Source organism: Rhinoderma darwinii, chromosome 3 (assembly GCF_050947455.1).
Source record: "Rhinoderma darwinii isolate aRhiDar2 chromosome 3, aRhiDar2.hap1, whole genome shotgun sequence".
In the NCBI taxonomy this organism is placed as follows: domain Eukaryota; kingdom Metazoa; phylum Chordata; class Amphibia; order Anura; family Rhinodermatidae; genus Rhinoderma; species Rhinoderma darwinii.
In genome coordinates, this window is record NC_134689.1 from 428,764,084 (window position 1) to 428,781,482 (window position 17,399).

Below are 17,399 nucleotides of genomic sequence, written 5' to 3' on the forward strand. Positions count from 1 at the left end.
TAAGGGTACCTGTGGTAGTTCAGACAGTCGCGATGGTTAGGCTCAGATGGGACCTTGGCAGCAGACACCAGGTGAGATGTAGCACAGCAGATGTGATCGGTGGCACAACACAACTCCAACTCTCTAAGGCACAGGAACAAGGTAGCACTGGATATAGGATACACATAGCAGGAACGGGAACACTGGGAACTGGAAAACACTAAGGGACCATTTGCAAGGACTGACATAGGTAAACACAACGCTCAGCTAAAGAAGGAAGGGGCTTTCATGGGCGGTGGCTGTCATAGGGGACACGTTGCTGCCATTGAGGACCTAAGTGTCTATAACTCTGGAGAATTGTGGCTGGCATGGGAGCATTTGTGGCTTTTATAGGGGCACAGTTGGCTGGACCTCTGAGGAGAAATAATAGATGTCAAGTAAAGCAATCTGTGGCTGTCATGCGGGGGGGGGGGGTGTTCACAAGGTCAGAGAAGGCCAAGATGTCTGGGCCAAAAAGTCATATCTAGAAGAACTTTTCATACCTGTTTCGGCCAGACGGGGATAGTGAGTGATTATGATACATGGTCACTGGGGGATCTCTTAAGCTTTTACATTAGTTATAAGGGAGTTAAGAATTTGGTGACCTTAAAGAAAAATACAACATTACTGAACTTCACTATTTTCTTTCTTCATCTAAAGTTTATCTTTATTGACTTTTACACTACACTTTATTAAACTAGTGTTCTTTATGAGAAAATTTGAACAAAAAGGTGAATTTTATGGAAAGCTTCTTTAAAGTCTTTGTTCCTCAGAGTGTATATAATAGGGTTAAGCAGTGGGGTCACCACAGTATACATCAGAGACAAGATCTTGCTCAGGATCAGGGATTGTCCTCTTGGTGGAAACATATAAACAATTATTAATGTCCCATAAAATAAAGAAACCACAATGAGGTGGGAGCTGCAGGTGGAGAAGGCTTTATGTCTTCCGGTATTGGATGGGATCTTCAGAATGGTGATGACGATGTACACATAGGACAACCCAATTATTATAAAAGGTACCATAATAACTAAAGATCCCAATATAAGAACCTCTTTATGAAATATGGATGTATCAGAGCAGGAAAGCTGCAGTATAGGTTCAAAGTCGCAATAGAAATGGTCAATAACATGCGGTCCACAGAAATGCAGATTATAGATTGAGATTGTATCGAACAACATCACAATAAAACCCACCAACCAAGTCATATTTACTGATGTCACACAAAACGTATGATTCATGATGGAGTTATAACGGAGGGGGTTACAGATGGCCAGATATCGATCATAAGACATCACTGACAGTAGAAGACATTCCGAGGCCTCTGAGGTGCCAAAGACAAAAAACTGGATGATGCAGCCGATGAGAGTCATAGTACTCCCTCCATACAGTACAGTGTGAAGCAGGATGGGGACAATATTTGTAGTCACCAGGATGTCACACACTGATAGCTGTGTAATGAAGAAGTACATGGGAGACTGAAGGTTACTGCTCAGTAAATACAAGGACATAATAAGAAGGTTTCCAAAAATAGTCCCACCGTAAATAATAACCAGTAGTGAGAAGAGCAGAAATGTGAAGTTTTGAAGATTTGGAAATCCCAGAAGGATGATGGAGGTGATATTATTTGTCAATTCCATCTAGAGGAAACAAACTAATTAGTGTTAAGATCACACAATGAACCTACTATATTAGGACCTAAATACTATATGGGGTCATATACTATATTGGAGCCTAACTTATACATGGGAACCTAACTGATATTTGGAGGCCTAATTACGTTATGGGGGCCTAACAGTTATATGAAAACCTGATTAATATATAGGGGCCTAAATAGTATATGCTGTCTAACTTCTATACAGGGAACTAACTACTATATGGGGGCACAGCTAATATATAAGGACACCTTCGTTCTGTTTGGTGGCTAAACTTGTATATGGGACTACTATATGGGGGCCTAAATGGTTTATTGGGGCAGCAAAAGATGACTACTACTATGTGGGGCACTATGTGTTGTTCTGGGCTAGAGTGGGCATTGTTATTGTTTGGGGGCACTATTAATGTGTGGGGCACTAAAAGGGTCAGTTCGCACTGAGTTTTTTTTCCATTTTTTTTTATTGCGTCGGAAAACGGGCCAAAAAATGTCCCAAAATGCCTCCCATTGATTTTAATGGGAGGCGGAGGCGTTATTTTCCCGCGAGCGGAAAAAGCGACTCGCTGGAAAAAGAAGCGACATGCCCTATCTTTGGCCGTTTACGTCTCTGACCTCCCATTGACGTCAATGGGAGGCAGAGAAAGCATATGTTGCGGCATTTTTGCCCGTGGTGCTCAATGGGCGCGAGTGAAAAAAGCAACTTTTTTTTCTGCCATGTTTGACCATATCTGTGACACAAATGAGAACCCAGCCTAATATATCCATGGAGCTGTAGCGTGGGCCCCCAGAATAATTTCCCAGCTGACCCTTCTGATACTGTGATTAAAATGATCCTCAGATCTTACCTCTGTCTGTGCTTTAACCTTGCCTTCATCTGTCGGACCCTGAAGAGCAGTTACCACCATTTAGAGACTATCCAGATGACCACAACATGGGTGAAGTACCTGCAGAATAGATCTTACCTCCAGGAGAGGGTTAAGAGCTAAGACATGGGCTCCCTTAGACTCCTCGCCTCCAGGTTATCTTGCATCCATCTGATTATGGTTATAGAGGGTCTACTAACTCTTCACATAACAATATAAGCAGATACCAAACCCACCTGTTATAATTCAATCACTGCTAATAACATTTCTGTTGAGTAGAGACCCCGGTCCATTTCCTTCAGAATGACTATTTCATAGGATAAGATTAGGAAACACTTGGGGACTCACCTCAGCTTTATCCGTGTTGTGTAGAATATCCATATGTGTAGATAATAAAACCCGGTATATTATATCTCATAATATTAGAGGACAGGACTCAATGTTTTTTACTTTAGAATAAGATAAATCCCACACATACTAGTGCCGAGTGCAGCCAGTGGAATAGTCTAATAAGTGTATAAAGCTTCATAATACGGTCATTTTATATCTTCATGTGTGGAATTATCTATATCTGGAGATTCCAGAGAGGGATCCTCCAGCCTCCCCGGTGTACAGACATAATATATGAAATAAGTCTAATTAATCTATTGAGATATATTCCTACAGGATTTAGTCTTTCAGTTTTGTTCCTCTTAAAATAAAAAAAGAGAAAAGAGTAAAACTCGTTTTGAAGTTAATTTAAAAAATTCTGACTTCAATAAAAATTAAAAAAAACTAAAGCAAAGAAGTGAAAAACTTTTATAACTTAAGTTAAGCATTATTTTGTAAAAAAAAATTCCTATATTTAAAAAATAACACCAAAAAAGTGACAAAGAAAATCGGCAAAAACATCATGTTTTGTTCATGATCGACCATAAAAAATGAAGTCCTGTATAAATATTTAGTAAAAAAATTATTAAGAATTGTCTACAAATATACAGTAGTATGTGGGTAAATATTGATTTGGCTACTGACCAAAAATTAAATGTTGTATAGATTTGTCAGCCACAATCCACACCCCTGCCGATCTTTTGAATCGATCACCACTTTTGGTAGTGCCCGGTACTGCAGCTCAGTCCCATTCAAGTGGGTATCAGATCAAGTAAGTTTCTACCTTCATGTGATGGTAGGATTATAAATTTGGAAAGTCCTGGGGAGGAGGAAAGGAATAATCAAATTTCAAAGTCTTTCACAGGAAAGGCAAAGTGGAAGCGAGGTAAAAGATGATCAAGGAAACCGTGTATGAACCTAGAGGATGACAGAGGACTGCAACTCATAAAGAGAAAGGGTTGGAGGGCCTGACGAGATGACTATGAAGGGTGGGAAAGTAAGAGAAAGGACGGGAGGTTAGACTTCAAGTGTGCAATGTGAAGAAATCCTATCACCGCTCTGGTTATTCCCAGGTCTTAGAATATGACAGAATTGAAGAAAGAAAAAGCAGTGGGAGGTGCAGAGTCCAAGATTCAGGTCTCAATGAGTTAGGGTATATTTGCACTAAGATAATTCAATACAGAAATCTGCAACTGAAAGATGGATTTATGTAGCAGATTTACATGCGGATCCGCATGCAGATTAGCTCCATTGTAATTATTCAGGGTATTAAGGCTGGTAAGTATCCGACTGATAAGATGAATATCTCACAGAGGGAATGTAAAGCTTTGAACTGGCTGAAGAGTCACAAGAATGTGATCCCGAAACCTGCCAAAAAGGGGATAAAATAATGTTCCTGTCTAGGGACTATTATGAATAATAAGCAAATCAGCAACTGAATGTCCGACAGGTATATGAAAATATTGGTTGATCCTACACAATCTTATTTAGGGAAACTACACTCTCTATGGTAACGTATTGTGATCCTAAAAAAACTGGGTGAAAAACGACTTCCCACTAATCCTTCAAACCTTACTGGTATTTCATTCATTAAGGCACAGATATCTATGTTTTATCCCCCTGACCATCCCATTGTCTCTGGTACGAATTCGGTGGCTGAGCTGTTGTCTGACTACAAACTGCAGGTCATCAAATAATAATCTTCCAGAACACACAGGTAAATTTCTTCTGCCTCTGAATTATTACCTTATCACCTATAGCTTGAAATCCATATGTGAGTTGAATGAAAAGAACTATAGAGTTGTACAGCAAAATTTGCTTGATTTAGCGGGGACAGTCCCATTGGGACACTCATCTGATTATGGGCCAACGGGTCTAATTGGTCAAGCAAGGTTGTTGATCTAGTTGTTATGATCAATGCACTGCAGATCGCTGTTTTAGCCTCCAGTCAGGTTTATTGCAGGTGTCATCCACGCTTACCCGCCTATCAATGAGAATTTAAGGGGTTTTCCGGAATCAGTAAAGAATGTTTGCTTTCTATTCGGTGAGCGGCAAATTTTTACAGATTTGCAAAAGGATTACATGACCTCAGATGGACTTTCCCATAATGTCTTGCAGGCAGCCTTCCCAAAATGCACTGCGGTTACCCCTCCCTCTACCCATATATCTACCTGTATGGAATACCGCGGGCCCCGTAGCTGCCGCTATGGCTGCTACAGCGGTAGTTACGTCACTGTGAACTAGGCTTGAAAGGAGTTGAATTTAACTTGGATATGGTCCTAGAAGACATCAGAGAGTCAGACACAAGCAGTGACACAAGCCGTGACATAAGCAGTGAACAGAGAGCAGTAAAATATGGAGACCACAGTGAGGTGGGAGCTACAGGTGGAGAAGGCTTTCTGCCAACCTGTACCGGATGGAATCCTTAAGATAACAGATGCAATTTTACCATAAGAGATAATGATTATGATGGTCGGCATAATGACTACAGGTATACATAGTAAGGAAGCTTCAAGTTGGACAATGTAGGTTTCTGTACTTGCAATTTCTAGCAAAGGGACGAGGTCACAGAAAAAATGGTCAATAATATTTTGTCCACAAAAGGTTAACGACAATACCATTACAGTGTTAACAATGTGTGCACAGAAAAAACCCAACAACCAGCAGATGACGACCAGTTTCATACAATATCCACCTGTCATTATAAATTGAAATTTAAAATAATCCAAAAACATTTACAACATTCTAAAAAAAAATTGGCAAACATACCTGACCCATTCTTCGCCGTCGCATTACATTAATAACTATTTGCATCAATGCCGCTATATGGTGGCGACAAATTTTAATCTGCCTTTCGGGCTCATGTACTCCTTGTTGCTGCTGCTGCTCCTGCTGGGATGGCCCTGGTAAGGTTGGGGATCTCATTTTTTCACTCCAAAAATCAGTGGAACAATGTGGTCTGCACCTCAGTACCCACTGCTAAGCAAAAAAAGGGAAGTTGACGATTTTGGGAGGAGTTTCTGTAGGTCTGGTACAGAAGTACAGCCCCTAGTGGGCTGGTTTTTGAAACGCCTGGAAAAATGCCTCAAAAAACGGCAGAAAAAATGGCTGGAAAAAAGGTTGGAAAAATGCCTAATAAAAGTCTGGAAAAAAACGCTGACATTACGCATCAAAAAACACCTCAAAATACGTTTTTAAATGAAAAACGCTCAAATTTCAGCTTAAAAAATGCCCAGAAATCAGAGGCTGATTTCCACAAAACAGCTCCGTATTTTATGGACGTTTTCAGTTAACCGTGTGAACATACCCTTAGGGTATGTGCACACGGTAGCAGGCTTTTACGTCTGAAAAGAAAGACTGTTTTCAGGAGAAAACAGCTGCCTCATTTCAGACGTAATTGCTCCTCCTCGCATTTTGCGAGGCTTCTCTGACAGCCGTAAATTTTGAGCTGTGCTTCATTGAGTTCAATGAAGAATGGCTCAAATTACGTCTGAAAGAAGTGTCCTGCACTTCTTTTGACGAGGCTGTATTTTTACGCGTCGTCGTTTGACAGCTGTCAAACGACGTCGCGTAAATGACAGGTTGTCTGCACAGTACGTCGGCAAACCCATTCAGATGAATGGGCAGATGTTTGCCGACGTATTGTAGCCCTTTTTTCAGACGTAAAACGAGGCATAATACGCCTCGTTTACGTCTGAAAATAGGTTGTGTGAACCCAGCCTTACAATAGAATTTATGTGAATGGGGTTTTCAAAACCCCATTCACAATGAGCAGAAAAAATCTGCATGGGATTTAGGGCATTCTGCTGATTGTTAAATCAGCAGCACGCCTATTATGTTGTAAAATTGCCACGCATTTCACCCTTTACAATGCAAAGGGTTAATTTGCTGCAAATCCTTAGCAAAATCTGTAAAGGTAAATTCACACGTAGCATAAACACTACGGATTTTCCGCAATGGATTTCATTGAGGAAAATCCGCAGCGTAAGGCCTCATTTACACGAGCGTAATATAAATGAAAGAGTTAAACTGGTTCAGCACCCTGGACAGTGACTTCCGATTACAATATACGTGAACGTGTAAATAAAAAAAAAGTTCTGACTTACCGAGAACTCCCGGCTTCTTCCTCCAGTCTGACCTCCCGGGATGACAATTCAGTCCAAGTGACAGCTGCAGCCAATCACAAGCCTAGCACAGGCTGCAGCGGTCACATGGACTGCCGCGTCATCCAGGGAGGTGGGGCCAGATGTCAAGAGAGGCGCGTCACCAAGGACGCGTCACCAAGGACGCGTCACCAAGGCAACGGCCGGGAAGTTCTCGGTAAGTACGAACCTCTTTTTTTTTAAACAGGTTACTCGATATGGTGATCGGAATGCACTGTTGAGGGTGCTGAAAGGGTTACTGCCGATCAGGTAACACTTTCAGCACCCTGGACAGTGACTGACGTCGACTAGCCTCATCTCTATGATGGCAGCTGCGCGAAAATCACGCAGCCGCGCATCGTACACGGATGACACACGGAGCTGTCAAGTGCCTTTTGCGCATGCAAAACGCAGCGTTTTTTGCGCGCGCAAAACGCACACGCTCGTGTAAATCAGGCCTAATACAGTAGCAGAACAAATCTCCTCCACACGCTGAGTGAAAAATGCACAAGAAAACTGTTGATAAATTGACCTACGATGCGGTTTTTAATCCGCAGCATGTCCATTTATGTTGCAGAATCGCTGCTCCAGACGTACACGATAAAGGTGTTCATAGGGTTCCATTATGTCCTTTTGGTCTCCGTCGGGTTGGTATACTTCGGCATACTTTTTTTTTTTTTTTTTTAAGGATGGAATAGCGTAGTAGACTCTACTATTCCATCCTGAGAGATCCCGCAAAAAAAACGTATACCGCTCCTGACAACACTATGTGGACAGTAATGTCAGGGGCTTCCCAATGCCGGAGTCCCAGGCAGAGCATCACAAGCACTCTGCCCGTTGGCTTTGGCCCAGGTAAAGCTCCTCACGTCTCTGTTCATTTATGGGCAGTGACTTCAGGAGTTTCCCCAGGGCCATTCCCCAAGCGACATATCCCATTGTATGCCATATGTTTTGGCTGAATTAAATAAAATCCAGGATATCAAACGGTCACTGACTATTTCATGGTTTTGTTCACTGTAACTTGACATCTGTGAAAAAATCAGTTATTGCATATAGCGTACAAACGTGAGTGTCGCACATTCCTTTAAACACCTTTCGGTAATGGAGGGGGGGCCCAATCTCTTGGCTGTATGGGGCCAAGAAATTAATGATGGCGGCCTTGTTTACAGCAGCTGTAACGCAGGCTGCCATGAATGATTCTCCTTGCTGTAATTCTGAGAAGTGCTCCCTCTGGTGGCCAACGTAGGAAAATATGTCAAATTATTATTTAATTTTTAATACTTCCCACCTCGTGGAAGAAATATAAAATACACAAAAAAATGTAATAAAAATAAGTAACTTACTAAAAAATATTCTTTTAATTTGCGACACATTCCTTTTAACAGGAAGCAAATACTAATAGCTAATGTCAGAAACAGCAATAGTACATAGATTACTCTCAGAAAAATAGGGAGCAATCAAAGTATACAAGTGATTCCTTACCCATAGATGAATATGAGTTTGGCTGACTGTTGCCCTCCTTATGCACGTTTCAGCGTCTCCAACCTTCATCGGAGGGTATTGTCCAGCATTCTTTCCGCCTTGGCGTGTGGAATAATTGCCTGCTTGCTTACAGATAACCTCATTGAATTTATAAAGACATGGGTGACTACTAGAGAAGCACTTTTTTAGACCTTTACTAAAAAAAAATCTGGATTCCCAATGGAATTATAGGAACTGCTTGCCGCTGTTGATTTTAGGCAAGAGGCAGAGACCTGCTGTGTAAGCAACTGTCAGACCCCACATGCACTGCTCCCTCTTGGCAGAAGAACTACAAAGCTGGAATCACATGGTTTTCTCAGGACACAACAGTTTGACATGCAGAGACTGGTCTGCCTCGCTGCCAGCGTTTTCCACAAATGGGTCTTAAAGGGAACTTGTCACCAGCATTTCACCTATTAAACCAGCAATACCAGGTTGTAGTGGGTGAAAAATTATTTCTATATAACCTATAATTGTCTTCTTAGTCAGCTCTGGAGCTTTAGTATTCAGTTTTTTTAGTGTTAATCTTCATTTGAAAAGAGTCAAATCTTCGTTTGAAAAGAGTCGTATTTATTCCTCAAGTCTTTCCGAGTTTACCCCGCCTCGTTACTTTTGATTGACAGCTCCTCTCCCTCCCCCAGGACACAAAATCCAGTGCTTGTGCATTGATATCCTCTTCAGGTATGTGTGCACAAAGGAACACCGGATTATTACAATAAAAGGCACGGAAAGTTTGCAGTCGGAGGAAGAGTTTAGGAGAGGGGTTAACGGTAATGCACTTTTTATAGCAGTGGCCAGTGAGGGATAAGTAAAGTTCAATAGGTGAAATGCTTGGGACAGGTTCCCTTTAAGCATGGCAGGAGGGGTTGGGCTTGTCATCATCACCACAGTATGAACACAATCTTTAAAGGGCAGTATGAAAAAAAACCTCACATTGATGAGGATTGGGTTGAAAGTAGTGACACAGCGGAGCTGAGTGGGCTAGAGGCATTGTGACATAGTATAAGGAACGCCCCGTAACCTGCGAGACAGTGACAGGCTGAATTCTGCGGCCGTGAACGGGAATTGCAAAGAGTAGGCTACTATTGATTGACTGGAGAGGGCCACCACAAGTAAGAGAGTGATATGTTCAAGGAGGTGCCGTGCTGTGTCAGATAAATAATATTTATATAGCACTGACGAGCCACGGACAGATGTTAAAAGAGCATTTAAAGGGGAAGCCACCACAGCCAGACACTGTATATAGTACTTTGCAGGAGACTGCGGTTGTGTCCATTGGGGAACCAGACCTCGGTGCATAGCTTTGGGCTATTTTATGGAATCTGGAATTTCTAAAGAATCAAAATCCATATGGTTGAAGGCCCAGACGGAAGAGGAAATATTTCAGGTTTAAAAAAAGAAAAGCTAATTAAAGTGTGAAACTTACCCCCGAGCTTCAGGTCTCATGTCAACTCTACTTTTACCAATTGTGGCTTTTATTGACCCTTGTGTAACAGTATGGTCTTTGTCCGAATCGATAATTGCTTGATCAGGAAACAAATATCTTGATAGACTAATTTTATGTGTTATATGTTTAATACAAATTGTGTAAAACATGTGCAAATCCTCCTGCTAACAATTGATAAAATCACCTTCATATACTTATAATACCAAAATTGGAGACATTTAAGCTCCACTCAGTTCCAACCAGGATTGCCCTAAAATGACGGAACACCCACTTTTTGCTTAAACCCCTTTTTCAACATTATTCACTGTATTGTTTCCGCCAAAATTAGGACTGATCGCAAGAATATCTGCAACACAATGATACGCAAAGAAGAACATTTGGTAGGTGATTAAAAACATGTCTCCAGTCCACTTAAAATCCAAAAAATTTATAATATAAGGAAGAATTATTTATACTTTACACCCAAAGGTTAAGATGCCGACCCGCCTGGAATATATTAAACGTTTTACTCATGAGGCTTGTAAGAGCCTTATTAATATCTCTATTACTAAGACTGAAGAGTCCAAATACAATGTCAGCCGCACAGCCTTGTAAATCATAGGTGGGTGCCGACCTGCCCAGGTCAGGGCTAACAGACCTGCTGTAGTAGAATCCAAAAATCAGGCAGCACTCCAAGGTATAAGCAAGGTAGAAAAAGGTGCTTTATTGGTCCATATACACACGACGTTTCAGCTCAACACAAGAGCCTTTCTCAAGTGTGTTGAGCTGAAACGTCGTGTGTATATGGACCAATAAAGCACCTTTTTCTACCTTGCTTATACCTTGGAGTGCTGCCTGATTTTTGGATTCTATTACTAAGACTGTATATTATAGGATTCAGAAGAGGAGTAATAACCGTGTAGAACATGGAGAGGATTTTATTCACAATTTTCTGATTTGGAAATAAATAGATACAAGTAACTGACCCATAATATATAGACACCACAGCCAGGTGAGAGCTACAGGTGGAGAAGGTCTTCTGCCTCCTTGTCACAGATTGGATCTTCAGTATGGTGATGACAATATAAACATATGAGACAATAATCACAATAAATGGGCAGATTGCTAGTGGTACAATCAAAAATAAACCTTCTACTTTTATGATAAAAGTGCCTGAGCAGGAAAGTTCTAGTATCGGGTCTCTATCACAGAAGTAATGGTCAATGATGTTTGGTCCACAGAACTGTAAACGACTCATTGTCACTGAATTAATCAATATTAAAACAGAAATGATCACCCAAAACAACACAACGGCCCTTCTACAAAATGTGAGGTCCATGATGGAGGTGTAATGTAGAGGGTTACAGATGGCCTGATACCTGTCATAGGACATGACGGTCAGGAGAAGAGATTGTAATAATTCAGAGGCTGAAAAACAGTAAAATTGTGTCAAACATCTGATAAAAGACACAGAACTTCCTTCATACAACACAATATGGAGCATGTTGGGTACTATGGTGGTGGAGAGTAGAATATCTGATAAAGAGAGTTGTGTGAGGAAGAAGTACATGGGAGAGTGGAGCGGCCGGCTGTAGGACACCACTAGAATGATGAGGAGGTTTCCACATATAGTCACACTGTAGATGATCAGAAGCAGAAGAAATATGAAGGTACTTAACGTTTTGAAACCCTTTAATCCTGAAAGAAGAATCACAGACGCCAGGCTGCAATTGCTATTTTTCATATAGCTTTCATGTTCCATTTGATTTGACTATAGATTTGCAATTCAATAAATTTTATACGTTTTCAGGGATTTTACCTATATAGATAATTTAAAAAAATATATTAGAAATTGTTTTATTATCTTTTTGAAATTGCTATAATAAAAAACTAAAATGTATAGCAATACAAATTATATAGTTAAATTTACATTTAAAAAATATACATAGATTTATATTTTTGTAAGAAATAATAATAATAAAAATAATAATATCAATAATAATAATAATAATAATAATAAAAATAATAATATTAAAAATAATAAAAATACTACTAACAATAAAAAAATAATAATAATGAAAAAAGATATAATACAAAAAATAAATAAATAATAATAATAATTATACCTATTCCTTTAAGGAATCTGAAGATATTTTTACTCACACATTGATTATGAAATGTATAATCAGAAAATTACATATTATTTCAATAAGATTTTTATTATAATCATATTTTTATAAATGTCCATCTGGACAGGACGATGACCTAGTGGTTGGTATTGTTGCCTTGCAGTCCTGAATAGAATTTGTATGTTCTGCCTGTGTTTGTGTATGGGTTTCCTCCAAGAACTCTGATTTCCTCCCATACTCCAAAAACATACATAAAAGGCACGCTGGAGCACACACAATAGGCTGACATTTTTAGTTTTCTGCAATTCATTTGGCAGCTTTGCTTTATAGACTGGGACAAGATGAACAGAGTCATATGATTATTCTTAGAAAGTGGGGTATTTAATGATAGAAGAAAGCTCTATTGTACTATTATAGAGGCCTAGCTTAGGCAGGATATAATATTATACACACAGATAAAGCTCTGTACACAACTTCCCGGTCTCCCCCATTTCTCTGACCATTAACTCTTATTAATTGCAGCTGCCATAAAGCACTGCACAGTCTAGACAGACAATACAGGTAGGATGTATGAATATCCAATATGGCCCAACCCAGGAATATTAGGCATGAGAAGGAATAAGTTGAACTTTATAGCCGCCTTATGTCTTTGCCCTTTTCGACCTTACTATTTAACCCCTTCAGGACTGAGCCTGTTTTGGCCTTCAGGACGAAGCCGATTTTTCAAATCTGACATGTGTCACTTTATGTGGTAATAACTCCGGAATGCTTTTACCTATCCAAGCGATTCTGAGATTGTTTTCTCGTGACACATTGTACTTTATGTTAGTGAAAAAATTTGGTTGATAAATTCAATATTTATTTGTAAAAAACACCAAGATTTGGAGAAAATTTGCAAAAATTAGCATTTTTCTCAATTTAAATGTATCTGCTTGTGAAACAGATAGTAATACCACACAAAATAGTTACTAGTTAACATCACCCATATGTCTACTTTATGTTTGCATCGTTTTTTGAACATTGTTTTATTTTTCTAGGACGTTACAAGACTTAGAACTTTAGCAGCGATTTCTCATATTTTCAAGAAAATGTCAAAAGGTGATTTTTACAAGGACCAATTCAGTTCTGAAGTGGCTTTGAGGACCTTATATATTAGAAAGTCCCCATAAATCACCCCATTTTGAAAACTGGACCCCTCAAAGTATTCAAAACAGCATTCAGAAAGTGTATTAACCCTTTAGGCGTTTCACAGGAATTAAAGCAAAGTAGAGGTGAAAGTTACAAATGTCATTTTTTTTTTACAAAATTCATTTGTAATAAATTTTTTTCTATACCACAGAAGCTTTTACCCGAGAAATTTAACTTATTATTTATTGCCCAGATTCTGCAGTTTTTAGAAATACCCCACATGTGGCCCTAGTGCGGTCATGGACTGAAACACCGGCCTCAGAAGCAAAGGAGCACCTAGTGGATTTTGGGGCCTCCTTTTTTTTAGCATATATTTTAGGCACCATGTCAGGTTTGAAGAGGTCTTGTGGGGCCAAAACAATAAAGACCCCCAAAAGTGACCTCATTTTGGAAACTACACCCCTCAGGGAATTTATCTAGGGGTATAATTAGCATTTTGAACCCACAGTTTTTTTTGCTAAATTTATTTGAATTAGTTTGTGAAGGTGAAAATCTACTTTTTTTTCTGAAAAAACATAGAAATTTGTAATTTTTTCAAGGAATAAAAGAGAAAAAACACCCCAACATATGTAAAGCAATTTCTCCTGATTATAGCAATACCCCATATGTGGTAATAAACTGCTGTTTGGACCCACAGCAGGACTCAGAAGGGAAGGAGCACCATTTGGATTTTGAAATTCTGATTTTGCTGGTATAGTTTTCAGTGCCATGTCGCGTTTGAATTGCACTGGAGGGAACAAAATAGTGGAATCCCCCGGAAAGTGACCCCATTTTGGAAACTACACTCATCAAGGAATTTTTCTAGGGGTAAAGTTAGCATTTTGACCACACGGTTGTTTTGCTGAATTCATTGGAATTATTCTGTAAAGGTAAAAATCGACTTTTTTTCTGAAAAAAGGTAGCCATTTTTAATTTTTACAAGGAATAAAGGCGAAAAAGCACCCAAACATTTCTAAAACCATCTCTCCCGATTACGTAAATACGCCATATGTGGTAATAAAGTGCTGTTTGGACCCACAGCGGGGCTTAGAAGGCAAGGAGCGCTATTTGGCTTTGGGAGCTCAAATTTAGCTGAAATGGTTTTTGGGTGCCATGTCGCATTTGCAAAGCCCCTGAGAGGCCAAAACAGTGGAAACACCCCAAAAGTGGAAATTACACCACTTAAAGAATCTATCTAGGGGTATAGTGGGCATTTAGACCCCACAAGTCTTTTGCAGGATTTATTAGAATTGGGCCACGAAAATGAATATCAACATTTCTTCCACTAAAATGTTGCAATTTTTTCAATTTTACAAAGGATAAAGGGGGTAAAAGCTGCCCAACATTTGTAAAGCAATTTCTCCCGTGTACGGCAATACCCCACGTGTGGTCATAAATGGTTTTTCATTAGAAAGTAATTAACCCTTTCTGGACTGATCCATTTTTTTCTTTTCCTTTTTAGTTTTTTCCTCCCCGCGTTCGAAGAGCCACAACTTTTTTATTTTTCAGTCAATAGAGCGGTATGAGGGCTTATTTATTGAGGGACGAGCGGTCGTTTTTATTGGTACCATTTTTTGGTACATACAACTGTTTGAGCACTTTTTATTACATTTTTAGCTAGAGCGAAGGTGACCAAAAAAACAGCGATTTTGCCGTTTTAAATTCTTTATTTTTCACGTGAGACGCTCCATACATCACCCCCCACACTAAGACATGTTATGTTGTGGTGCGCGAAGGGGTTAATGCGCAGCGCATGGTGCGGAGTGAAAATTACAATTTTCCACTCATATGCCACTTTAGTGCACTACATGTTATGCCCAGTTTGTGCCACTGAAGACAAATACCTCATAAAATATTAACCGGGTTCTCCCGGGTATGGCGATGCCATATCTGTGGACGTAAACTGGTGTTTGGGCACACTGCAGGGCTCAGAAGGGAGGGAGCGTCATTTGGCTTTTGGGGCGCAGATGTAGCTTGGTAGTTGTTCTGTTTGGGGTTTTACTGGTGTTTCAGTTTGTAATGTGGGGGCACATGTAATCTGTGCGGGGTACATCAGGGTACATGTTATCTGTGCGGGGTACATCAGGGTACATGTTATCTGTGCGGGGTACATCAGGGCATAATAAGAGGGTATAATAATGCAGTAAATAAATAATAATCCGCAGATATGTGGCCGGTGTCGCACTGGTAAATGGCGCCCAATCTTATCTGCTTTTGGAACACTCCGCACATTTTGCATCGCCATATTCTGAGAGCCAGAACTGTTTTATTTTTTCACCACCGGAGCTGTGTGAGGGTTTATTCTTTGCGGGACAATCTGTAGTTTTCATTGGTACCATTTTGGGGTTCCAGAATTTTTTTTTATCACGTTTTATTCCATTTTTTGGCAAGCAAGGTGACCAAAAACCATCAATTCTGACAATGTTTTTTATTCGTTTTTTTATGGCCTTCACCCTGGGCTATAAATGACCATTATACTTTATTCTGCGGGTCGATACGATTACAGCGATACCAGATGTATATAATTTTTTTATGTTTTGCAGCGTTTGTGCAATAAAATCACTTATTTATAAAATAAATACATTTTTGTGTCACCCTATTCTGAGAGCCATAACGTTTTTATTTTTCAGTCAAAAAAGCGATGTAAGGGCTTGTTTTTTGCGGGACGGGATGTAGTTTGTATTGGTACCATTTTGGCGTACATGCGACTTTTTGATCACTTTTTATTGTATATTTTGGGAGGGTTGGTAACCAAAAAATTGTGATTCGGGCACTGTTTTTTGTTTATTTTTTTTGCGGTGTTCACCGTGCGGGAAAAATAATATTACAGTTTTATAGTTGGGGTCGTTACGAACGCGGCGATACCAAATATGTGTACTTTTTTTAACGTGTTAATTTTTTTCCTATAATAAAAGACTTATTATAGGAAAAAAAGCATTCTTTGTTTATGTCACTTCTAACTTTTATTTTTACACTTTTTAAAAACATTTTTATTATCTTTTTTTAACTTTTTTAACTTGTCCCACTAGGGGACACTTAGTCTTGCAGCTTTGATCGCTGCTAGAGTACATTACACTACACACGTAGTGTAATGTGTTCTAACTGTCATTGTGACGTAACCGTCACACTGACAGGAAGCAGAGGAGGAACGGCCGGAGGCTGATCCTCCGAGGCTTCCGTACATGGCAACCCGGAGGTCATTGTCTGGCCTCTGGTTGCCATGATAAGGATCGCCAGCCCCCGCAAATACATGTGGGGGGCTGCCGATCCGCTGTAAACCTCTTCGATGTGGTGATCGCAATCGACCACCGCATCGAAGGGGTTAATTGCCGATTTCAGCGGCGACAGGCCGCTGATCGGCAACGGGGAGAGCAGGGCTGACACCCTGCACAGTTAACCGCCGCTGCGGTGTAGCGCCGCGCGGCGGTTAACTGTTAAAGCGCGGACGTAACTGTACGCCAAGGTGCGCAAAGTTACTGCTCACCTGGACGTACAGTTACGTCCAGGTGCGGGAAGGGGTTAAATATTTCCACTATTAAATCTATAACGAAAGAATTTAGAATTCATTGAAATTTCTCACTGGTATTTAACCTAACGCTTGGCAGTGGGGTTCACTATCTGATATGTTACCAGACCCAGGTAAGATTCATGGAAATTAGTAAATCTGCAGCAAAAGAAGCAAGATGTATTTTAAAATGGACTAAAAGACATACTGTTTATATATTTTAATATATTGGATCAACATTTCTTACATTTTTCTAATTTGGCAGAAATGGGACATAAAAGTGCCAGATTATTAAGGGTTCTAGATTTTTGGATGGTCACAAAAATAAATAAAATAAAACTCACTTGTAAGGGTAAAGAAACTTCAGGAAAAATGTTGAGTTTTTCAATACATTTATTCTGATCAACAATGTTGTAGAAACGTCTTGTTTTCTCTCAGTTATTTCTTCTGTCAATAAAGTTTAGGCCTGATGTGATGTTTTAACTCATGACCCTTTTATAGCTGAACGTGCAGCAATGACATCATAGCGAAATTCTGATCCCATGCTGGAAATTTAGTTGTGTAAATGTATTTCTGGAATAATTGGCCCTTATGGAATTATGTTT

General features: G+C 39.8%; 1 protein-coding gene across 1 annotated transcript; it reads right to left on the bottom strand.

Annotated features, from left to right (window-relative positions):
- Positions 1 to 725: 725 nt before the first annotated feature.
- Positions 726 to 1,658, bottom strand: LOC142750747 (olfactory receptor 10C1-like). Its single transcript, XM_075859727.1, has one exon. It carries the CDS (start codon positions 1,656 to 1,658, stop codon positions 726 to 728), a length of 933 nt encoding a protein of 310 aa, XP_075715842.1.
- Between the last annotated feature and the right edge of the window lie 15,741 nt (positions 1,659 to 17,399).